General features: G+C 42.0%; 1 protein-coding gene across 2 annotated transcripts in view; it reads left to right on the top strand.

The window, feature by feature from the left end:
- The window catches only part of Wdr72 (WD repeat domain 72), a 154356-nt gene that overhangs the window by 5263 nt on the left and 125829 nt on the right, over window positions 1-23264 (top strand). The window contains exons 3-12 of one of the 2 annotated variants that reach the window (XM_075967751.1): window positions 3604-3682; window positions 5306-5480; window positions 6331-6407; window positions 7732-7851; window positions 9026-9171; window positions 9543-9639; window positions 11476-11617; window positions 12685-12933; window positions 15113-15333; window positions 17828-18023. In XM_075967751.1, coding sequence (XP_075823866.1) covers window positions 3604-3682; window positions 5306-5480; window positions 6331-6407; window positions 7732-7851; window positions 9026-9171; window positions 9543-9639; window positions 11476-11617; window positions 12685-12933; window positions 15113-15333; window positions 17828-18023 — 1502 coding nt within the window. Of the gene's footprint in view, window positions 1-3603; window positions 3683-5305; window positions 5481-6330; window positions 6408-7731; window positions 7852-9025; window positions 9208-9542; window positions 9640-11475; window positions 11618-12684; window positions 12934-15112; window positions 15334-17827; window positions 18024-23264 lie in introns of both variants that reach the window. The other variant, XM_075967749.1, reaches the window with a different exon arrangement.

The following is a 23264-nucleotide window of genomic DNA, read 5'->3' as shown; positions in this document are numbered from 1 at the left end:
GTGTGTTATCAAACACCTGAAACTCCAGCACTTGATAGGTTAAGGTATGAGGACCACACGTTGAAGATATGAGGACCACATGTTGAAGGTCACCGTCAATCCAGGAATGGCCTTCATTGTTATCCTCCCACGCAGACAGAGAAGTAACATCCACACAAAAACCTGCACACAGTTGTCCACCCACTCTCCATGCATACCCACACACGTGTGTACACACAAACACAAAGACATTCATAAGAAAATGGAGAGGGAGTGAGGAAAATAACCAGTGTGGACCCCTGTCCTCCACACATTAAAAAAGCATAAAATAAGGCAGTTGAACTAATCTTAATCTCAATTAAATAATAGGTCCAAGTTTTAAAATTAAATTATAATTGTTGTCAGACAATTGGAAAAACAATAAGACCAAATAAAACATAAAAGAAAATAAAGTTGGGAAATACATTTGTAAAAAATTAAGTAATGGAAGTGCTTCTTTTATGCCGTGATATTTTGTTTGTGATCTAACACATAAAGCTTGCCTGGCGATCAGAGTGCAGAGTTAAGCCACTAGTTAGCCATAGAGAGAGGACAGGCAGTGGTGGCTCACACCTTTAATCCCAGCACTCAGGAGACAGAAGCAGATGGATCTCTGTGAATTCAAGGCCATCCTGGGCTACATATTAAATCTGTCTAAAAAAGAAACAGAGTTCACACAAAGGTGATGTCAGCACTTAGGATCTCATCACTAGGGAGGTGGAGACAGGAGTGATGTGGCTGGGCAGAGAGGAATATAAGGCAAGAGGAGACAGGAACTCAGTGCAGTCTGAGGATTCAGTCTGAGTGTGCAGTCTGATAGAATCTCCCCTTCAGTCTGAGGCTTCGGTAGAGGTAAAAGGTCTTTCTAGTGGCCAACTGTACTGCTTCTCTGATCTCTCAGCTTTCACCTCCTAATATCTGACTCTGGGTTTTTATTATTTAGACCAATTAGAACTCATGCAAAACTTTTAGAAAAGGAAATGCACAGGAAATATATACTAACAAAATGATGTTGATATTGTAGTATTAATATTTTATATAGATAAGCATACAGAGTTAATGCAACATGGTTAATTAAACTTAAAGGCAAAATGTTTTGGTACTGATAGAGAGGATTCCACTTGTTAAGAGAAATTATGGTTACTAGTGGATGCAGAGTAGGCAAGTGTCAGAACTTAGAACAGAGACTTTGATAGGACCCAGGTCCCAAAGACTGAGTGCATCTCAGAGGCGTGTGCTGAGGCTCAGGGCAGATTTCTGCGCCCTAGTCCCACAGATGAGAGTTCAGTGGGGGTAGCCTAGAGCCCTGTAACTTGCATTTCTAGACAATCTTAGACTATCCTTCCATCCTTATGTCCCAGCAACCATATTTGGAGTCTCTCCCTTGCCCACTTGGGGACAGCTGGAGGAGTGTGAGACTCAGATAAACTTGGGAATCTTACATATGGATAAACCATTCACTGACAGAGAACAAAAGAGGGAAGAGGCTTGTGAATTCCCCTGTGCCACACAGATGGGAACATCTGTAGGCAGGTGGGCATGGGGATCTCGAGCTCTGATGGAGAAAGCTTAGCATAGGGACAGCTATCTAATTAATCTATCTATCTATACATGTATGTGTGTATATATACACACATTTATATGTACACACACACTCTCTCTCACACACACACACGTTCACATGTGTGCACATGAAGACCTGGGAACAGATAACTCTTAGAGACAATAGGAAACAGAAGGCAAAAGAGTCCAGATCTGAGATTGAAGCGATCACTCAGCAGTGAAGCATGTGCCTGCTCTCCCAGAGGACTCAAGTTCAGATCCCAGAACTCACATGGCTGCTCACAAATGCCTGGAACTCCAACTCCAGAGGACCTGACCCCCTCCTCCGGCCTCTATGGTCATTGCACTCCTGTGTGCATACACATTAAAGCCCTCCCCACATATGCATAAATAAAAATAAGATACATCTTTAATAACTGATTATTAGAGATACCAGCTTAAAAATAAACTGCAAAGCATATCAGTTTACCGTGAGCTTCTAAAAATCACATACACCAGTATTCCATAACAGCCATGGAGTGAGGCTCGCTGGGGTCGCTTTGTAAATACTTTCAGAGGCTTGTGGATGTGGGGAAGAATGAGAGACTACAGCACTAAACTACGTGACTGTGTTACTTTATGCTGTGGGCTACTTAGAATTCAGTTTCTTTACCTTTAGTTTCTATATACTTCATTTTCCCTTAGGTGTATTATTAGCTGTTTTATTTCTGGGATATATTCTCTTAATTTCTGTCTTTCTTTCCATCATTGTTTTCAGCATGCACACGAATGCACATACATGTTTGTGGACACACAGATTTTCCCTCCCGCTTTGTAGAATGACATGCTTTTTCGGGTTATCTTAAAACCTCTTTTGGGTGTACTAGTTAAAAACAGAAGGAAGGTCTATGAGTCGGATTTTAGGGCACGCCCTCTCTACCGCATACTCAAGGCATTTTGGAAAGAACATCCTTTGTTGTGGAAACCTTGACACTGCAAGGCGACTGAGGCACCTCTGTTCTCTGTCCACTAGATGGCAGTAGTGTGTTCCTAGTGGCAACAAGATTGTCTTCAAGAAGTGGCTGATGGTGGGGAACAGAAATCACCCCAGTTTCAGAATCACTGGTTTAGAATATTGGTTCCTAGTGCTTGATTAGAAAAATGCATCCCTGAAAAATTATCAAATACATGCAAAATTTAACATCATTAATATATATATATATATATATATATATATATATATATATATATATATATATATAATTTTACCTCAACTACAGCCTTTCCCCATATTACCCATAAAGCTTGTTTTTTACCCATCTAATTGTTTTTGCTTCTGTATTGAAATTTCCAAAGTCAAAGGGTATTACGCAATTCTGTTTCGACTGTCCTTAATCTTCTGAACAGAAATCATCTAGGTTTAACATATCTACCTGGCGTATTTCATAGCTTCATTGTGTATAACATGCATTAAACTAGAGTTTTCAAAAATAATGAAGTTTTTACAAATATTAAGTGTCAAGGTTTGTTTATTTCAGGATTTCAAATCGGAGGGGGGGAATCAAAGAAAGAAACTGGATCAATGATAGACCAAGTGTGGCCTCTAGGTGGTGCTGTTTGTTTTCAGGAGAGAGAAGGGGTGGGGGAGCTGCTGCCGGGGAACACAGATTTGATGTGTTATCCTTCCCAGAATATGTAGTTTAAGCTCATTGAAATAAGTTACCATGGAGAGACTGTGGTAGTGTTCCTCTCGAAGGCCACACTGGCCGAATCCCCACCGTTTGTTGTTAGCCAGAATGTCCCTAAAGAAAAGCATGCAGGCTGCAGGCAGGGTGTCGTTATCCAAACAAAACGACAGAGCTCTGGTGTGTCAGCCCTGCTAACGACCACAGCATTTTCTTGTCCAGTAACCTGTAACAAAAGCCACACGAACAATCAGGTGGCGTCTAAGTGCATTACTGAAGAAAAACTTGGTGGCACAAGAAATTACTCCAGCCAACTGTGTGGAAATGACAGAGAATAACGCAGAGTTCTCTGTTCCAGGGAGATGTACCTGTGGAATGTGAGCAGCGGTCAGTGTGTGGAGAAAACCACCCTTCCTTACAGGCACACTGCAATCTGTGTAAGTGCACGCCCTTCAGAACGTTCGAGATGCTAAAACAGCAATTTGCTCACTGCATTTTTTATCTGGGGACTTAATACTTTTGGAGAATACTCTTCTTAAATTTTACTTTTTTTCCAAAATGAAAAAAAAATATCACCAGTGATCACCTATTAGTGTGGTCTTACTCTCAGTCTAAAGATACTGGTCAACAACATTTATTCCTGGTTATTTCATTTCTGTATCTTATCTTTAAAAATGGGTTTCATATTGTTTCACATTTCCTAAGTGACGCAAAGCATCCATGTATAATTGGGAAGATTCAGCTTAACAATATACTATTTTATACAACGTGGAACCTTGTTTGGGTCTGGAGAGATGGCTCGGGGATTAAGAGCTTTTACTACTACTCTTCCAGAGGATCTGAATTTGGTTCCCAGCATACAAATCCTGCCTCTAATCCAAGTCCAGGGGGTGCTAGTGACCTCTACTGGCCTCTGCAGGCAGTGCACTCAGGTGCACATACCCCACTCCCTACTGATACACAGGAACAATTTAAAACTGTAAAAATAAAATCTCAGAAGAAAGCAAAGCTCGTGGTACACTTTTCAGTCTTAACCAGTTCTTTTGGTGGATTCGTTGATTTCTAATTTTTTTTTTAATTTGTTAAAGCAAAAAACCAGTTACAATTTCTGTTATCACTTTCCAGTCCAGGGCTTTCTGTTTTCTCCAGTGTTGGAGGTTGAACCCAGGGCTTCCAACATCAGACAACTGATTTCCGCCGAGCTCTTTCTTCAGTCATACTTTCTGTTTTTCAAAGTAGTTTCTGAATTTTGATGGACAGATTACTAATAAAGGAGTAATTTCAGCACCCCTTTGCTATTGAGAGTTTGCTTTTATACTTTTTCATTGTTTGGGCTACTGGTATCATAACATGCTCACACTCTCCCCTCTTCTCCTAGACCAGAACCCAGTCACAGAGTGTAGGGACCGTAGGATGTATAATCTATTCTTTAACAGAAATTACTTCCAAAATTTATTTGGTACAAGAATATCTTCTTAAAATGCTTTCACTTCATACTAGATTTTAGTAGTATCACTGGAGTAGAGAGCCCAGATTGTTTAGCTCTAAATAACACTACAGAAATAATATACCAGCCATGTGTTGGTGGTACATGCCTTTAATCCCCGCACTTGGGAGTCAGAGGCAGGCAGATCTCTGTGAGTTCAAGGCCAACCTGGTCTAAAAGAGCTAGTTTCAGGATAGGCTCCAAAGCCACAGAGAAACCCTGTCTCGAAAAACCTAAAAACAAACAAAAAAGAGAAAGAATGAAAGAAAGGAAAAAAGGAATAATATACCTATGACTGCTCCATGATTTGTAGTATTTCTTTTAAAAGGTCTCCACTTTACCCTGGAGGATGAGAGGTGGGAGTGTGGTGAGGGAGGTGGAGCGGGTGGGGGTGGTGAAGCTAAGCTGAAAAATCAACATGGCAGGAGTGTGGGGCTAATGGAGGGAATTGGAGGTGTCAGCTAGTTCAAAGGTAGAGGGTGCCTGTGATTCAGAGAGGCCTTTACACAGCTAGAAGGACATCAAGACTAGCTAGCCATCTTTGAGGTGCTCTTCTTGAAATTCTATTCCACAGTACTACTACTGCTCCTTCCGGATGACCGGCGAAGGCTGGCTGCTGTGCTGTGGGGAATACCAAGATGTCCTCATCCTCGACGCTGGGACGCTGGCTTTCCTGCACACCTTTTCCTCCTCACAGTCCCCCGACTGGATGAAATGCATGTGCATTGTTCACTCTGTGAGAATTCAAGGTAACCGTGGGCATCTCGGGACTCTAAGACTGCGCAGCAGCTGCTTGAGACGCTCCTGAAATTGTCAAGCCAGAGCGGAGAACTCCGCTGGTGTTCACCTTGTCATGGGTCGCGAAGCCATGTCAGGGGAAACCCAGATTCCCTCCACCATTGGGTCAAGTTATTAAGAAGCCAGCAGGAGGTGAAGACGAATGAAAGAGAAGCTGTTTCTATGACAAAGTCCTCAGTTCTGCTTGCTGAGAGGGACAGGCTGTTGAGCTGTTTGTACTTTCTTCTCCTTGCCTTGCCTGCTCCCCCTCCCCCACTCCTTTCCCTTTCCATTCCTGCCCCTTCAACTTTCTCTTTCTTTTCTTGTCTTTCCTTTTCCTTTCTTCCTTCCCTTCCCCTTCCTTCCTTCCTTCCTTCCTTCCTTCCTTCCTTCCTTCCTTCCTTCCTTCCTTCCTTCCTTTATTTCTACCTTCCTTACTTTTCCTTCCTCCCTCCCTTTTCTTTCTTTCTTTCTTTCTCTCTCTCTTTCTTTCTTTCTTTCTTTCTTTCTTTCTTTCTTTCTTTCTTTCATATATTACTGAGATTCAGACTCTATAGTCAGTAATGATTGAGTGATGTGCTAGTTGGCTCTACACCCATCTTAAGTGAGCTCAACATCACCAGCATCTGCCAGGTGCTATGGCTCTATATTCTGCACATACACAGGGAGTTGGAACATGGGATGAAATCATTCTCTAAATTCAACAAAAATCAAAGCTAAATATATCCTGCTGACCCAGCCCTGTGAAATCCTTAAGTGGCTGATGCTTATAGTGACAGCATCTGGGTCCACTGACTGACAGCTCATACCTTCCTTTCACAGAGGATTCGCTCTTGGTCGTATCTGTAACTGGCGAGCTCAAAGTCTGGGACCTCTCCTCGTCCATCAACAGCATCCAGGTTGGCTTGGAAACCACTCATTTTTCCATTATTTCAATCACTATTCATTGAAAATTTCAAACTATGAGGGTGATGCATGTTCACAGTTGAAGGTCTAAATGATATCTTTCCAAGGGTGGGCACTGAAGCAGTTGAATTGCATCCTTCCAACCATGACTCCATACATAATGTAAATAGATTTATTTGCACACACACAGGGGAGGGGTAGAGAGAGGGAAAGATTATATTTTTAATTTAAAAATTGATAGCAGACATTGTTCTGTCCCCTCCATTAGGACTGTTCTAGGGTATGAGATCTGTGAACAGACAGATGTGTATAAGGGTCACTTTCCTGGGAATGCCCGCATGCCCACCTGCTGCATCAGACTAGAGTTACAGTAACAGACAAAAGCAGAAACACAGTATGTGTGCCAGACAGCACCACACAGTCAGTGGCAATTTCTTCATTGAGAAGCCTAGATACTGTGTTGCCTATTGCTATTTAGAACCCCACCCCCAGCACTATCAGAAGCTTACTGCAGGTTTGGTGCCCTGCATTGGTTATGGTTGTGTTTCTTCAAAGCATCTCTTGTATTGCTTACTGTTGACAGAGGTTTCTTTCCCGCCCGGTCCCACAGCAGTTCATCCCAAAGAAATACACAGAGGTCTACTACATTAATTATAAATGGGTTGGCCTATTAGCTCAGGCTTCTTATTAATTAATTCTTACATCTTAAATTGGCCCATTATTCTTGTCTGTGTTTAGCCACATGGCTTGGTACCTTTATCAGTGAGGTGTTATTCATCTTGCTTCCTCTGCATCTGGATGCCGACTGCAGACTGAGCTTTCCTCTTCTCAGAATTCTTGTTGCCCTGCTTCTCCTTCCTGCCTGGTCCCCCCGCCTATACTTCCTGCCTGGCTACTGGCCAATCAGCATTCTATTAAAATACAAGTGACAAATCTTTACAAAGTACAAGACCATTGTCCCATAGCTGATTACTTCTGATTTTAGTAATCAAGACCCTTCAGGGTTGGTTTGTTGCTGTTCTGATTTTTGAAATTTTACACCCCTCCTTTCTGCTCTGACTGGTAGCTGGTAACTTTATATTCTCAATGCTTATTATGGTTTCTTGTAGAATGGTATTTGGCTGACTATCAGTAATATGTCCTTGAATCTTGCAAAGTAATATTTAGATCAAAACCCTGGAAAGGAACCTTGGATACTTTCCCCTGTCTAATGCTAGGAAGGGCCAGTGTCAAGCATATGAGAAGGACTATGTCTTCTGTTTATGTGTACATTTCCTGGAATTTGTATTCAAATGTTTCTTTTTTTTCCCTTTAAAGGAAAAGCAAGATGTCTATGAAAAAGAATCGAAGTTTCTTGATTCCTTGAACTGTCAGACGATACGATTTTGTACATACACAGAGAGACTCCTGTTGGTGGTATTTTCTAAATGTTGGAAGGTATTCAAAATACTGGCGATGGACAAATGAAATGGTTTTCTTGTTGAGTCCAACAATGATAATATAATTTAAATATTGAAAAAAAAACCTCCTTAAAGTAATAATGTTAAGACATGGCATGATTAGTCTTTTCTTCCTGTCCTATTGTTCCATGACTTAGCTCCCAAAGATATTGTATATAGACCAATAAATTCTAGTTTTATCAACAGCAAATCATAGTAATGTTGAAAATAATTTCTGGGAGTCGGAGAGATGGCTCAGGGGTTAAGAGCATCGGCTGCTCTTCCAGAGGACGGGTTCTGTTCCTGAAACCCACACGGTGTCTCACAAATGCCTGTGACTCCCTCTCTAAGGGATGTGATGTTTGCTTTTGGCCTCTTCAGGCACTCATGCATGTGACGCATACATGCAGACAAACACTCACACATAAAATAAAGGCAAATTATTAAAAGAATGAATTGCCAAATTATTTTCTATTTTTGTATTTTCGAGACAGGGTTTCTAAATTATTTTCAAAACCAATGTTTGCATTTTGCTTTTAGAAAGCTAATACTTGTCACTTATAGAGATAGATCATATTTCTGATTTTTTTTCCTGTTATATCGCTACCATGTTTTTAGGGAGTATTCTTTCTTTCCTTGTGAATATAGTCAGTGATGTCTCCAAGGGTAAAGAAAAACTACAACATCATCTTTATTTACTCTAATGTTTCACACAGCTGCTAACAGAAGTCTGTCTGACTTGTGCCATAATGATGTATTATTGCTGAAGATTTTAAGTATGCCAGCTAACTAAGGATTTCTACTATGCAAACATTTTATATATAAGGGATTTTTAAGCGCTGTACTAGCACTACTCATATGGAGAGAATAAAACTATTTAAAAATGTAGGGTTTGGGCTTCTATGCTTATAAGGTACATGATAGGACAAGCCAGTCAGACAACTCTATCCACTACAACTTACCTTAGGATAAATGGGAGAGAGTAAGTCTGAGTGAAATATTAGTAAATCACAAAACAATACCTTTGTCCATGAATACAGAATGCTTGCTATTAATATTTAATAGGGTGTAGCATTAACTTCATCATAGTCTCCATGAGCATGAGTATTGCTAATCCTCCGGGCAGAGTCTGTTCCCGGGCTTTGTTCATGTGTATCTGCAATGTCCTGCAGGTTTATGACTATTGTGACTTTTCCCTTCTGTGGACTGAAGTTAGCAGAGACGGACAGTTCTTTGCTGGTGGAGAAGTGCTTGCTGCGCACAGGATCCTTGTTTGGACAGAGGACGGTCACAGTTACATCTATCAGCTGCTGAACAGGTGGGCTCAGATGGGAGCGGCGTTCAGAACATTCAGGTAGAAAATGAACTTGGGGAGGTTTATTATGGAAAAGTCTCTGCATGCAGCCCCTGATCAAAACCCAGAACAAAACAACTTTGGCACTGGAAGATTTACTCCGGGCTTGCAAGGCCTCTGCCTTTGTACCACACAGCGGGGGATGAAGGCCTGAGATTAGCCATGTAGAACTCGTGCAGCTGGTGCGGGGCTTTCAAAAAGTCATCCGTAATTATTAACCCAACAGTTTCTAACTAGAGTTTAGAAACTCGAATGGTGCCATCCGGCTTTTGAAAGTGGAAGCAAATAAAAGACCCTAAGTTCTAAATTTCGCCTCTTAATTTTCCCCGGCGCAGTCGGCTTTCCAAATGCATATGCCCTGCCGATGGCGGAGTCCTCAAGGAGAACATCTACCCTCACTTACTGTGCTCCACGACTGTGGAGGAAAACAAGGTAAGAGAAGAAAAAGCGGCCCCAAGCCTGCTTCTTGCTTTGTAATAGACTCAGGCTTGCAAAACTGAAAGTAAAGCATCAGATCAAGTTTGTTATGGAGAAAATCAGCTTCGAGTGTTAATGGCTACTGGAGAGAAAATGCCACCCTTAAGAACTGTTGATTGATATAAACAAGGCCTATTCATTACAGGGAAATTACAAGTGTGGGAGAAAATAAAGCAGATATTAAAATTCTAATTTTACCACCATAAATATTGACTGTTCGCCTACTGTAGCAGGGAACATTTCAATTGTTGGGAAGTTGAAAGAACAGTACGATTAACACTTACTTGTCCTTTCCCTAGGTGCACCAGTTACTGGAATTTATTGTATGGATTCTCTCAAACGCATGCGCTCACATCCCACGTTTATCTTCTGCTCTGTTTCATACAACATTCTTAACATTTCGATATACCTATTCCAATTCTCAAACTATGAAAGGGTGTTGATACTTAAAAACATAAATAAAAACTTGATCATTTTCACACATGCTTAATTATTCTTGAGAGTAAATTTCCTCTTCAAACAAGAGTAATTAAGGTTGCTGGCAGATGGTAGAGAATATATCTGTGAGCTTCCTACTTGGCTGAACTATACTTTTGACAGTTGAACACATCTGAAATCTAAGCAGTTTTTTTTCTTCTGGTGGTGTTATTCAATGTGATTTTTAACCTGTAGAATCAGCCGTTGGTTAATTATCCAAAAAGATGCTTTATGAAGAGAAAGAGTTTTATTTTAGTGGCGTATCAACATGAAAGTATGTGGCTATGTACAAAATAATCATTTGCTTAGCTAGGCAGAGGAGCTCCAGGAAGCCCCACAGCCAGGATGCCCCCTTTAAGGTTTTGTTGCAAAAACATTGTTAAAAATCTCTCAGCCAAAATGAGAACCCCGTTTGCTGCTGGAACAGTTAAAAAAAAAAGAACAAAAAAATTCAGGATTACAGCCTGCATCAGGGGACATTTCTACACTCCTTCACAGGCACAAGCAAAACCTTGTCTCAGAGCAGAATTATGGCTCACTTAGAAAAGCATTTTCGCTACTCTGTAGGACCTGCTGTTTTCTCCCTTTTGGCTCCAGAATAAATTTTTAACAGTGCAGTTTTCCACAGAAACCAAATGTCGCTCATGAATTTCTACCCTAACAAGCAAATATCCAAGCTATAGAATATCATTGTTTTAAAACTGAAAAGTGGGGATGGAGAAATGTCTCAGCAGTTAAGAGCATGGCGGCTCTTCTAGAAGATCCGGGGTCAGTTCTCAGCACCCACAAGGTGGCTCACAACAGTTTGTAACTCCAGTTCTAGGGGGCCTGATGCCCTCTTCTGGTCCACAGGTACACACGTGTGCACAAATATATATGAAGATGAACACTCATACACATAAAATAAAATCTTTTTTAACTGGGAAGCTGTCCAGCCTTGTTTCTCTGAGTATGAACACATAAACAGGTGAATCTTTTGCCAGTGCCATACCCAAGGTTAGAACCTTATGTCAACTCTCTGCAGCTAAGCCTGTGATCTCATGTCTAATGTTTAATCAAGGCTCTTTTTCTCTATTACCTAAATCATGGCTGATTTTAATTCACTTGCAGATTTTGAAAGAGTGGTGAACAGATGGGAAAGGTGTAGTTTGGCTTCCCAGTCTTGCCTCTCTCTTCCCTGTGGTCAGATCATTACCATATCACGTATGCCATTACCATATCATTACCATACCACCCATGCCATTACCATATCATTACTATACCACCCGTGCCATTACCATATCACCTATGCCACACCCATGCTTGCTTTTGCAGAGCCTGCATTTTGTCATGGGCTACATGAATGAACGGAAGGAGCCTTTTTACAAGGTACTTTTCTCTGGAGAAGTCTCAGGAAGAATTACATTGTGGCATATCCCAGATGTCCCCATATCTAAGTTTGATGGTTCTCCTAGAGGTAAGATAGTTTTGTCCCCCACGCTCCAATGCAGTGTCTCGTTAGACAGACCAGGCTGGCCTTGAACTCAAACTCAAAGAGCTTTTCCTGTTTCCTCCTCTCAAGCAGTGGGATTAAAGCTGTGATCAGCTTGCCACTTTCCATTTCTTTCTTCTTCTTCTTCTTTTAAATTTTGTGTATATGTCTGTTGTGAGTCTGTGCATACAAGTGCAGCTTCCCACAGAAGCCAGTGGTGTCTGGTTCCCTCTGGAGCTGGGGTTAGAGGTAGTAGCTGTGAGCTGCCTGATGTGGGTGCTGCGGATTGAACTTGGGTCCTCTAGACAAGCACTATATGTTCTTCACTGCCGACCTATTTCCCTAGCCCCAAAAGTTTCAGTTTCCAGTCTTGTTATCTGAAAACTAATTGTGATAAATTCAGAGACTTTCACACTGAGTCATAGAGGACTTCAGACAAGAGCAGTGAAGAGGCTTCACAGACTCTTGCCATTAGATACTGTGAGAATTAAAGACTGCCTATTTGACAGGGTTGAGAGTCACCTAGGAGACACACCTCTGAGCGACTCTCTGAAGAGTCTCTAGACCAGGTTAACTAAGGTGGGAGGAAGGGCATCAGATGTGGACAGCCAATTTCATGAGCTGGAGTAGTGGACAAAATTAAAGGAAGAGAACAAGCTGAGCGCCACATTCATCTCTTTTTTTCCTAAGTGCAGACGCAGTATGAGCGCTGCCGGGAGCTCCATAGCCGTGACTTCCCCGCCATGGTGGAGCATGCTCTTGAACTCTGAGCTAAAACAAACCCTTCCTTCCTCAAGTTTCTTTTGTGAGACATTCTGTCAAACAACTAGGGGTGTAATACCAATATAAAAACAGATGTAGTTTAAATTTGTGGGTCTGATGCACAAATACAGCTCTCATAATTCAAATGACCTTCAGCTGAGCATCCCAAGAGTTACAGATCAGCATTCTGAGTGTGGCTGAGCTTTTCTACCAAAAAGATGACATCTTAACTATTCATATCACTTATGAATAAACAAACCAACCCTCCCCTGTGCATGGGCTCCTTTCAGAAATCCCAATGACCACCACCTGGACTCTCCAGGACAATTTCGATAAGCATCAAACGGTGTCCCAGAGCATCGCAGACCATTTCTCCGGGTCCAGAGATGAGATGGGTACCACAGCAACCATCACCTCATCAGAGTACATTCCAAATCTCGATAAGCTCGTCTGTGGCTGTGAGGACGGGACCATTTTCATCACGAAGGCTCTGAATGCTGCCAAAGCAGGACTTCTAGAAGGGGACTCTTTATGGAAAGGTGACTGAATTTTTTCCTTCACCTGTTTACTTAATTCATCTAGTCTTCTACGAGCTATACAAAAGTGATTCAGAGGCCTCAGACCTTTGATGGCATTTGCAGATCTAATGCTAAATTAAACATGTATATAGGTTTGTGAAGACTCAAGCAGAGAGTTGTACTGTCCCACCAGAAGCTTCTCGTACCACTTTAAAGGCCACTGTACATAATAGTTTCACTATACTTCTTGAAAGGGTATGTCTATGTGTGCATACACACATGCACACCAGCATACTGTGTGCAGTGTTTTTATTACCAAAATATTTGCCATGCATTTATTATTGGATAAATATTAATAAAATATTTCTGGTGCTCATTCTTAATGAGCTCATTATAAATGATGAATAATAATCAAAATTTAGGTTGAAAACCCCTTTGTTAATTGAGCCTAACTTTTCCAGCCTTTAGCTACTGTGGAAGGTTTAGAATTGATTATCCTTGAATGGCTACATCAATATTAGTTTGTGATTTTGATTTTGAAAATTAAGCTATCTGAATGGTTCCATAAAGAACTTATATCAGTATATACATGAATACCCAATAATAACCTGTGAAATTGCAAGTGTTCCCCTAAAAGTGACCACCTTTTACATTTTGAAAACATTTAAATCTTTACCAATGAGGAATAAAATGGTATCTTCCGGTATTTATTTGTAGTTCCTTGTCATGAAGTCTGTGCTCTTATTCAACTCTGTGCATTATGACAATTAATACCTGCTAAATAAATGTCATTATACAATGAATTGTCATATAAGAAGAGGGAAGATTAGAGGGGATGTCAGCTTTAGGATATATAGTAAAATTGTATGCTCTTGGCTTTTTCCTTTCCCCTTTTCTTTTTGAGAGGTTCAACTTAGGGCATCGTGCACGCTTCATAAGCATTCTACAGTGGGTTCTCCCAAATGAACTTCCTTTCTTCTTTCCCTGCAGTGCTAGGGACCAAACCTAGGCCCCTACACATCCTCAGTGTCGTTGTTGTTTGTTTTTGTACAGTTCTCAATTAGAACCTCATGTAGTCTCTGTTCTTTTCTCACACTCGGACCACTCACTGAGTGTGAGTCACTTGTGGTTGACAGCAGCGGAGTCAATGGCAACGATGCCAGGAGAGATAAATAAAGAGATAATACGTAGGTAAATAGCTGCCATTAAAAGTCAGAGAAAGCGGTCACTGTAGACATTTTAATCTAGGCCGATTTATCCTAATATAGAGAAAACAAACAGGAACCTGCCCTTGACTGACAGCTTCTCAACTAACATTCATCGCAGCTTGCTAAGGCCAGAATATGAAGCAGAACAAAATAACAGATCTTTGAGGAGATTCTGTTTCGGTTCAAATAATGCACACGGCAAAGGGTCACCTCTAGTTTGGAAAATGTGGGCTGCAATAAAAAAAGCAGCCGGGGCCAGGGGCAAGGGAAGCAGCTCATCAGGAGACCTGAGTTCCAGTGTAGATCTGGCTTGGAAGGTCACTTGCCCACATGCCACAGGCTTCCCATGCTTCCCAGGTGCCAGGCATTGTGTGAGAATGTATTCATTTCACCCACCAGCCTGTCCGAAGTAAGGCTGGTTATTGCTCGTATGTTAAAGAGGTGGGTAGAATCTGTGAGTCAGAAAGAAGGAGCAGATGTCCGCACCTGCAGCAGCACATGTAGGAAGTGATTGGCTCACAGGTAAGGTGCTGACTCCTTCAGCACCAAAGCTTAAACATTGTACCCAGCTTTCAACAGAAGGAATTGATGACCTATTCGAGTCTGGTATACTTTATCTGGAAGCAATGGAAACGAGGTAGAACTTGATCATTTTAAACATCTGTAGAAAGACATCCTGTGGCATTTGCTTTTCTTTTCTGTTAAATTTAACTTGGCTGCTTGAGTGAAGAAGGGGTAAGTGACCAGTTCCCTCATGCTATAGCATGTCAGCAGCCATCAGCAAGCAGGAGGCTTGAATGACCAAGCTTCCTGCCTCAGTCAAAGCTTGGTCTAGCTTCAGAGGAAGCATTTAGCTCTTTGAGATGGTGTACCAAGGCTGCTGAGTAATTTTCTTAGCCAACTGTGTGCATGTGTTAAAAATGTGTGAAACAAAAATCTTAGAATTACCTTAAAAGTAACTTTGTGATACTTGGTGTCTGACCACTTTACAGATCCCCCCTGTCATACGCTTCTCAGAGGCCATCACCAGAGTGTGACTTCATTGCTTTACCCTCACGGTCTTGCTTCAAAATTAGATGAAAGCTGGATGGTGTCTGGGGATCAAGGCTCCTGTGTGATCCTGTGGGATATTTTTAGGGAAGAAATTCTGCACACGTTCTTTTTGGAAGCTGGTCCAGTAACAAGACTCTTGATGCCACCAGAGAACCTGAAAGTAAGTGAATAAAGAGAGTAAAACCTAACACACAAATTAAAAAGCAAATGGCAACAAAATCCTATATTCACACAAACAAACAAAATACGCACATTCTGTCTGCCCACAGTTAGCTAGCTGCTTTGGACAAGTTTGCTTGTAACTTTTTTTTTTCGAGACAGGGTTTCTCCGTAGTTTTTGGTTCCTGTCCTGGAACTAGCTCTTGTAGACCAGGCTGGCCTCAAATTCACAGAGATCCGCCTGCCTCTGCCTCCCGAGTGCTGGGATTAAAGGCGTGCATCACCACCGCCCAGCTGCTTGTAACTTTTCAATATGGTTTTTATTTTTATCATAATGTGTCACACAAACAATGTTGCTAAAGTAAACATTGGATCAATTATAGCTTTATAAAATATTCTTAATTATGCATGAAGTAATCAATTTTTCTCCCTAGTTCTGTCTTAATTTTTTAAAAATAATTTCAAAGATTATGCAAAAGCAAGTAAAAGAATGTAGGAATATATAAATTGAAGCTTAGCTTTGATTTTCTTAGTAAGCACTGTATGAACATTTGATAAATATTGAATTTATAAACATCAATCTATGAGAAAAAGGAAATATAGATAATGCCTGTCCTCTCATGAGACATCAACTTAAATCCAGTTATTAACAAAGAGCTGAGGTCCTTGTTAAAGTCTGAACTAGATTTTTTGAGGGGGAAAGGTATATGGCAATTGTAGATAAGGTGTTTGGTAAGTTATATTGGCTTATAAAATTATGTTCATAGAGTGTAAACATGGAGAATTTGACACTGTATTTTGGGCTAAGACATGAAGAAAAGTATTTCTCAATCACTAAGGATTAAACGAAACAGTGAAATGCTGTTTCAGAAACTTCCAATGTTGACATTTGGAATAGTGTGGAATATATTTTATTCCCAAAGTTCTTTCCTGCTCCTTTCAATCCTTTTCCCTTTTCTGCTCCAGGACAGAAGTCCAAGTCTGTCTCTCTCCTGTTCTCTTAGCCTCTTGCTCCAGCCACAGGTGATGTAGCTGTTAGTGCCAGAATCCAATCAAAACAAGCCAGATAAAAAAGGGATTTGTTGAAAGAATATAGTGGACATCAGCATGGGGGGGTTATAGAACTTAAACTATGAATTCAGAAATATTGTTTCTACTTCCAAGAGCATACTATTCTACAATTCTGCCTCTTTTCCTGTATATTATTTCATCTTCTAACTTTCAAATGTTTAGGAAACAGGGTTGGATCAACCCGGTGTGAGTCATCCAACCTGTGTTCATGCATGATCATTTGATTTATATTTTTGTGTTTATATGTGTGTGTTTGTGTATGTGTGTGTGCTTGTGTATATGTGGATGGAGGCGCATGCATGTGCCTGTGTGTTTATCTGTGTGTGCCTGTGTATGTCTCTGTGTGTGTGTTTGTGCATGTTTGTGTCTGTGTCTGCGTGCGTGCATACATGCGCATGTGTGTGTGTTTGTGTGTGTTTCTGGATCACTTGGAGGCTCACATTCCAGGAGCTGTCGAGTATACCATTTCTCCACAAGGTAGAATATCTGGGGAGCTGTGACATCTGACCCATTCTAAAGTCTAGCCTCCAGATGTATCGTATCTTCTATTTTGTGACTTTTTTTTCTCCTCAGGATTTCTTTAGTCTCCTTAAAATTGAGGGGGGGCATGATGCCCAGTGCCCGCACAGTGAGTGGCCATTAGTGCTGCAGCCGCTATTCTGGATGGGTCAGCAGCCCCGCATGGTACTAACGATTAATTCAGGGCTGTGTGCATACTAGGCAAGTGTTCTTCACCGTGACATCCCTGCAGCACTTAACTTTAATTTTTTTTTCATTTTATCAATTCGTTTCCCAAGCAGGGTGGTGAAGGTACCACTGATGACTTTGAGCAATGTCTTCAGGGCTGTAAAACTCCTTATGCCCTTGTACGTTCGAGGGAGCACCTTCAGCAGGAGCCATCTAACGCTGTCCTGTTTTACACTGTGTCTGCACTATGCTTCCTGTTTGGATTAGAAACTGTGGAGTTCTGGGAACCGAACCAAATCACATTTTGGGGCTTTAAGTGGAGAGTCTCCGCTCTCGATACCCTTGGGCCTAAGTTCGTGTCCACAAATAGCTTCTTTTTGTGGTGACAAATGAGGTCTGGGGTTTGTTGTGTTCTGCACTGTTTCCGACATCAGCATTGCTGCTGCCTCTGCTGGGTGATGGGAACCCTTCACTGTCTTACAAGAGGATCTGGATGTGTCCTTTCCCTTTCACGCCTGTCTTGTGACCCTTCTGGAGAGTCGGGGAGTTGAAACTCTGCTCTGTGTCTACAGCTGATTCATGAGCGCCCTGTGAAGAAGTCCTGTTTATGCACAAATGCATTCTTGTAAATAGGTACAGCAGAACAGTGTGTGCATGTTTGAGTATGTGGAAAGGTTAACTCTCCCATTACGCAGCACACAGCTTTTCACTTATGTAAGTCTTTTGTACTTCTCCAGGTAAGTGACGAGCAGATACTCTGCTGTGTGTGTGGTGACCACTCTGTGGCTCTCCTTCAGCTGGAAGGGAGACAGTGCCTCCTGCGCGCCCGGAAGCACCTCTTTCCTGTGAGGACCGTCCGATGGCACCCAGTGGAGAACTTTCTAATCGTCGGATGTGCAGATGACTCTGTCTACATCTGGGAGATTGAAACAGGTGAGCAGAGAGGTGAGCCCTAGTTCTCCTTTGTCCAGCTGTCGGGGGCGTGCAAGCGTTTGTCCGGATGAAAAGTTCCATAACTCACACAGCGATGACCTCAGTTGTTTTCACTTTGGGTTGGGCTACATTTATAGCTGCAGTGGAAGTGCGGGAGATAAAACACGGTGGCCAAAGTCAGATCCTGACCAGATGATGATTAGCTGACAGGGCAGAGCTCAGGAATGAGCCGGATATTTCTGGAAGCTATAAATAAAAACATAAGTTATCTACTTTAATTATTAACAAGAGAGAAATTTAGTGTCCTCCTGGTCTCAAATTATCATTAAATTCTGCCTTCTTCAGCACAGTCACCAACTCAGCAACATTTTGAGCTAATTGATGATGAGTAATAATGGAATATAATTAATTATAAAAACTCCAAAAAACTTGAGTCAGGGAAACTGAAGACTAAGTAATTCAACTGAACTTTTTGATATCACACCAGAGAGGTTGTGTGTTTTGAACACTGAAGGGATTTTCTTTTTCTTTTCAAGTTTGATTAGGTGTCTGGAGACAGAATAACAGATTTCAGAAATGCCTGGGAACACACCAAATAAAGGAGGTATAATTACTGAATATGAGTTAGCACTCATCTCTTGGGAGTGTGTTCCACGGGACCTATTGCATGGCTTTGATAGATCAGCAGTGGTGGTTTTGAGTCGGGTGTTGTTAACAGGCTGGGGAGTTCCTAATATAGTTTGGACTTAGACTTTACCCAAAGAATTGCAGTTTTCTCTCCCTTTGACTGCTGTGGGCTAATGATGGTGATTTGTACACCGGAGTCTCAACTTTAACAGCTCTGATGGCTTCGGTGTTCATTTTCTCATTTAATCCTTATAACTTGTGCTGTAGAGAGGAGAGATCCTAGTCATTACTGTATTAATGGGGCACGCCACGCCTGCTGGGTGAATATGCAAGATTGCATAGCTAAGAAGTAGGAGACAGTTCTAGGTCCCTGGTGACCCTTCACACAATAAATCCAAAAGCATGATAATTTCTATTTTATTGTTTCTTGCTTTTCTTTTACGTGTGTTATGCCTAGGCATATACTTGTGTGTCATGTGCATTTAGTACCGGAGGAGGCCAGAAGAGGGCATCGGATCCCTAGGGACTGGAGTTTATGTGTTGGCTTCCAGCACCGTGGGTGCTGGAAATTGAATTCAGGTCTTCTCCAAAAGCAGCCAAACCTCCTAACTACTGAGCCATCTTTTCAGCTCAAATTAGAAAAATTTTAAAATCTGTGTATTTTCTAAGGCTCTGAGTGATCGTTGAATATAGTGAGTAGAAGAGATTTCAAAGTATTGGCTGCCTCGGGATCTGATAGGCAAGAGCTACGGGCCATGGGCAAATCATGCGGCTTATCTGCAAGGCTTGTCTGTGGAACAGATGTAATCATACTGATTAAATCAAATCATGCCTCTCATATTGGAAAACAAGCAGTAAGTCATCAGTAATATTCATCATCATCATCAAAGAATATAGTACCTCTTAACTGCGGCTGTGAAGCTCTTTTCTGTGAACCATAAGTGATTATTCATGTATGCACTTGCATACTTGAGTGGGGATATTAAGTGACCAAACCTGTTTTTCATAGAAAATTGGATCTAGAACAAATAAAGAACTATGTGGTCACTCCCAAGTGTTCCTGGTTCTACTACAAAGTTAAAAGAAACGATTCCACCTCACTATCAGAACTTGCGTCCTATAAATGCTAGCGCCTTACTGATGTTCACATTTCCATGCCAATAAACAGATGCGTGTGTTATATTTCAATCGCAGTTCCAGCAGGAAGCTGAATTCAACCGATATTCCTCAAAGGATGAGAAAATCGTGAATGGAAAATTTGTAAATATGTGGGTACGGGTGAAGGAGTAGGTTGGGAATCAGGGCAGGAGTGATGAGCTCCCTCACAGGTGGCCATGGGCAGCAACATGAACCTCTACCCCCACCCTCCATCCCCACCCTCTGACCACCAATAAATGAAGCAGAAGTAACCATAGTGCAACTGAAAACCAGGAAGTTCAGGGGATGTTGCAGCCAGACATGCAGGGTCAAAGGAGGGAAAGCAATGAAGCGATTCTCATCCTCTTAACAACCGCCTTCATTATTTAACTCCACTAGACATCAGGGCTGGTCCTTGGCATCAGCCTCAGTGAGCACAGATCAGGACACAGGCAGTGGGAATGGCTGGGCTGGGCTGTCCAATGGACAATGGTCAATGTAGTAATTGTCATAGACAGAACATATTTTAATTCAGGAATCTCTTAGGATTGCCTATAAATATTGTTTCTGTAGAAATGTTGTATCAGATAAGTACATGTTTGCTGTCAAACCGACCTATGGGATGCTTGTTCTGAATGGAGATATTTATCTTTTGTTAATTACTTTAACTATGTTATTGTCCCTTTTGTTTTGAAACAATATCAATTCAATCTAGGAATTCGCTCAGGATTGGAAGTAGTATTATTTACATCTATCTGAGTCTTCATATGGGTGACATGTCCCTCACTTCCCCCAAATTCCATCCCAATGACCACCAGCCCTCTAACCTCCTTTAAACTATGTTTGCCTAATTTCTTTTAGCCTTGGGTCTGGTATTAACTTTGTTGAGGGTTGTCTTTAGTCTCTGCATTTTTTCCCTTTGAGGTTTATATATACTTATTTTATGAGTACGGGTGTTTCGCCAGTATATATGCCTGTATACCACATGCCTGTGGATGTCAGGAGAGGGGTCAGATCTCCTGGAACTACTGTTCTATATGATTTTGAGCTGCCATGAAAGTGCCAGGAATCAAACCCAGATCGTCTAGAAGAGCAGTCAGTTGTCCTAAATTCTGAGCCATCTCTCCAGTCCTATTTACTTAAGATTGAAAAGATTATCTTTCCCTTACCAAGCCTGATATCAGCTGGCTAAAGTGGTACTATCATCTCTCTCATGCTTTATTTCTTAATTTTATTCTTTTTATATAAAGGTGAAAAGATGGAGTCAGGGAGGTTTTTCATGTGTTGTTTCGTGTTAGGGAGCAGGAAACACTGTTTAAGACCGAAACTGTTTAAGAGGAGCCTAAGAAAGAGAATGTGCCTGCTTGCTGATGTGCCTGGCACACAGTGAAGTGAACGAATGACTGGGTGGATGAGTGTAATATCACATGTTCAGTGGCGGGAGGATGGAGCTCCCAGCACCAACAGGTCCTTGCCTCTCTGATGCCTGGCTGTAAGCAGCCCTGAGCTTTCTACACCACACAACCCACAGGGTCCCGAAGCTGATGCCTCCTGAGAGGGAGGGAGAACAATGCCTTTTTAACTCCAGGAGTTTTTCTGGGCCTTTGTCCCCTCGCCTGTGGTTGTGCAATTCACTCGACTGGGTTCGAATCACGTGACTCGATGTGTTCTTTGTTCCAGTATTCAGCCTCCTGGAAACACAAAGGAGGAATCAATTGACTGAAGTGAGTCAGACACTTCCCAGCACCGGCACACCTCCAAAGCCCAGAGGAGGGGGGATAGCAAGTATCAATGGGGAGGAAATCAAGGCAAGGGGCCTGGAAAGAAAAGACATATCCTAGAGCCACACTCCCGTGCCGCGGTCTTTCCTTCTGTGACAGGTGGCATGGCTGGGTGATGCTTTGGGGTCATAGGTGGACATGCTCACCTCCTGGATGACCAGAACAGGGGATTGTTGGTTAACACCGAAGGCTCTTGTCCTGACTGAGGGCAGAGCTACAGCCTCGAGTGCTGAGAGCTTCCAGTTTTACGTATTGATCTACTGGATGTCCCGTGATGTTTAGGCCTGATTAGGAAGGGGAAAAATTGGAGATGTCATTTTGATTAATATTTGTGCTCCCACAGCGTGTTTGGCACTGAGGACTCTGGGTCTCACTGCTGCCTGGCTGACACAATAGGACTAATGCATTACCCACTCTTCCCCTACGTGCGCACCAGAAATCATTTTCAGGTCTGAGCTAATTATTCCTTTTAGGCATTAATTTTGGCCTATTTCTGATGGCTTCCATGTTTACAGTAACAGATTCACAGGGCAGAAAGAAACCTATACTTTGAATTTCTTATGTGTTGTTAATATATTGCTTATTTTTATTCCTGAATGTTTTCTGCCCAACCCATGCTGCTATTAGAACATAGTCCACAGTGAGCCTCTTAATTATTATTTTTTTTTGTGGGGGAACAAATGAAATCTCGTTTGCTGAGAGATAAAGCATTTCTTGATGGGATGGTTCAGTAGTTTTTCAACACAGGGCTGAATTGTAAAAATATTCAGCTTTGGGGCCTTATGGCTACTCCTGTGATTCTGACATTGCCTTTGTCACTCCAGAGAATCTGTATGCAATACATACAGTATGGGCAAGGCTGTGTTTCAATAAAACTTTGTTCAATAAAACAGAACCAGGCAGCAGGTAGCTGTGGCTAGTATACCTGAGACATAATGTTGGGGTTGGGGGGAGAGTTCATCCAGTAAAGTGCCCGCTGCACACGCACGAGGGCCAGGGCTTCTATTTCTGGAGCCCGTGGATGAAATATCAGGGCATGGCATACGATTGGAACCCCTGTCTAGGGACGTGGAGACAGGAGAATCCCTGGGGCTTGTTGGGCAGCCAGCCTCGTCAAATGAACACACTCCATGTTCAGTGAGACTCTGCCTCCAAAACTAAGATGATCAGGCATTGAGGTGGCTCAGTAGCAAACAAACAAACAGACAAACTAGTGACCAAGTCTGATGACTTAATTTCAACCACATGGTCATACAGTGGAAGACAAGCACAGACTGCAAGTTTGTCCTCTACTCCAGGTACGTACCTTGCCATACGTATGGAGAGAAATTGCAGAAGACACCTAAAATCAGCCTCAGACCACCAAGCCACACGCACCCATACATGCATGTACATGCACCTGCAAATATGCACATGAACAAATACATCACCCATACACACTGAAATATGTTCTTCGGCGCAGCTCATTCTTAGTTCAATCCACCTTACTGGCTGTGGAGGTTTGGGATCGCCACTATCAACTCACTCGTGAGGAAACAGAGGTGAGACAGTCTCTGTGTGTCTAAGGCAACTGTCTGGGTGTCACCCCTGTATGGGGACACAGGTCTCTTCCTGATCTCTGGTTTGTCCTTCATTGCGTATTACACGGTACAGTTCCTGCAGATGGAAGCCAGCATGTTGCAACCATCAGGCAGGA

Source organism: Microtus pennsylvanicus, chromosome 3 (genome assembly GCF_037038515.1).
Source record: "Microtus pennsylvanicus isolate mMicPen1 chromosome 3, mMicPen1.hap1, whole genome shotgun sequence".
Lineage (NCBI taxonomy): Eukaryota > Metazoa > Chordata > Mammalia > Rodentia > Cricetidae > Microtus > Microtus pennsylvanicus.
Note: the sequence above shows the minus strand (reverse complement) of the source record. Positions and strands in the feature narration are given on the sequence as shown.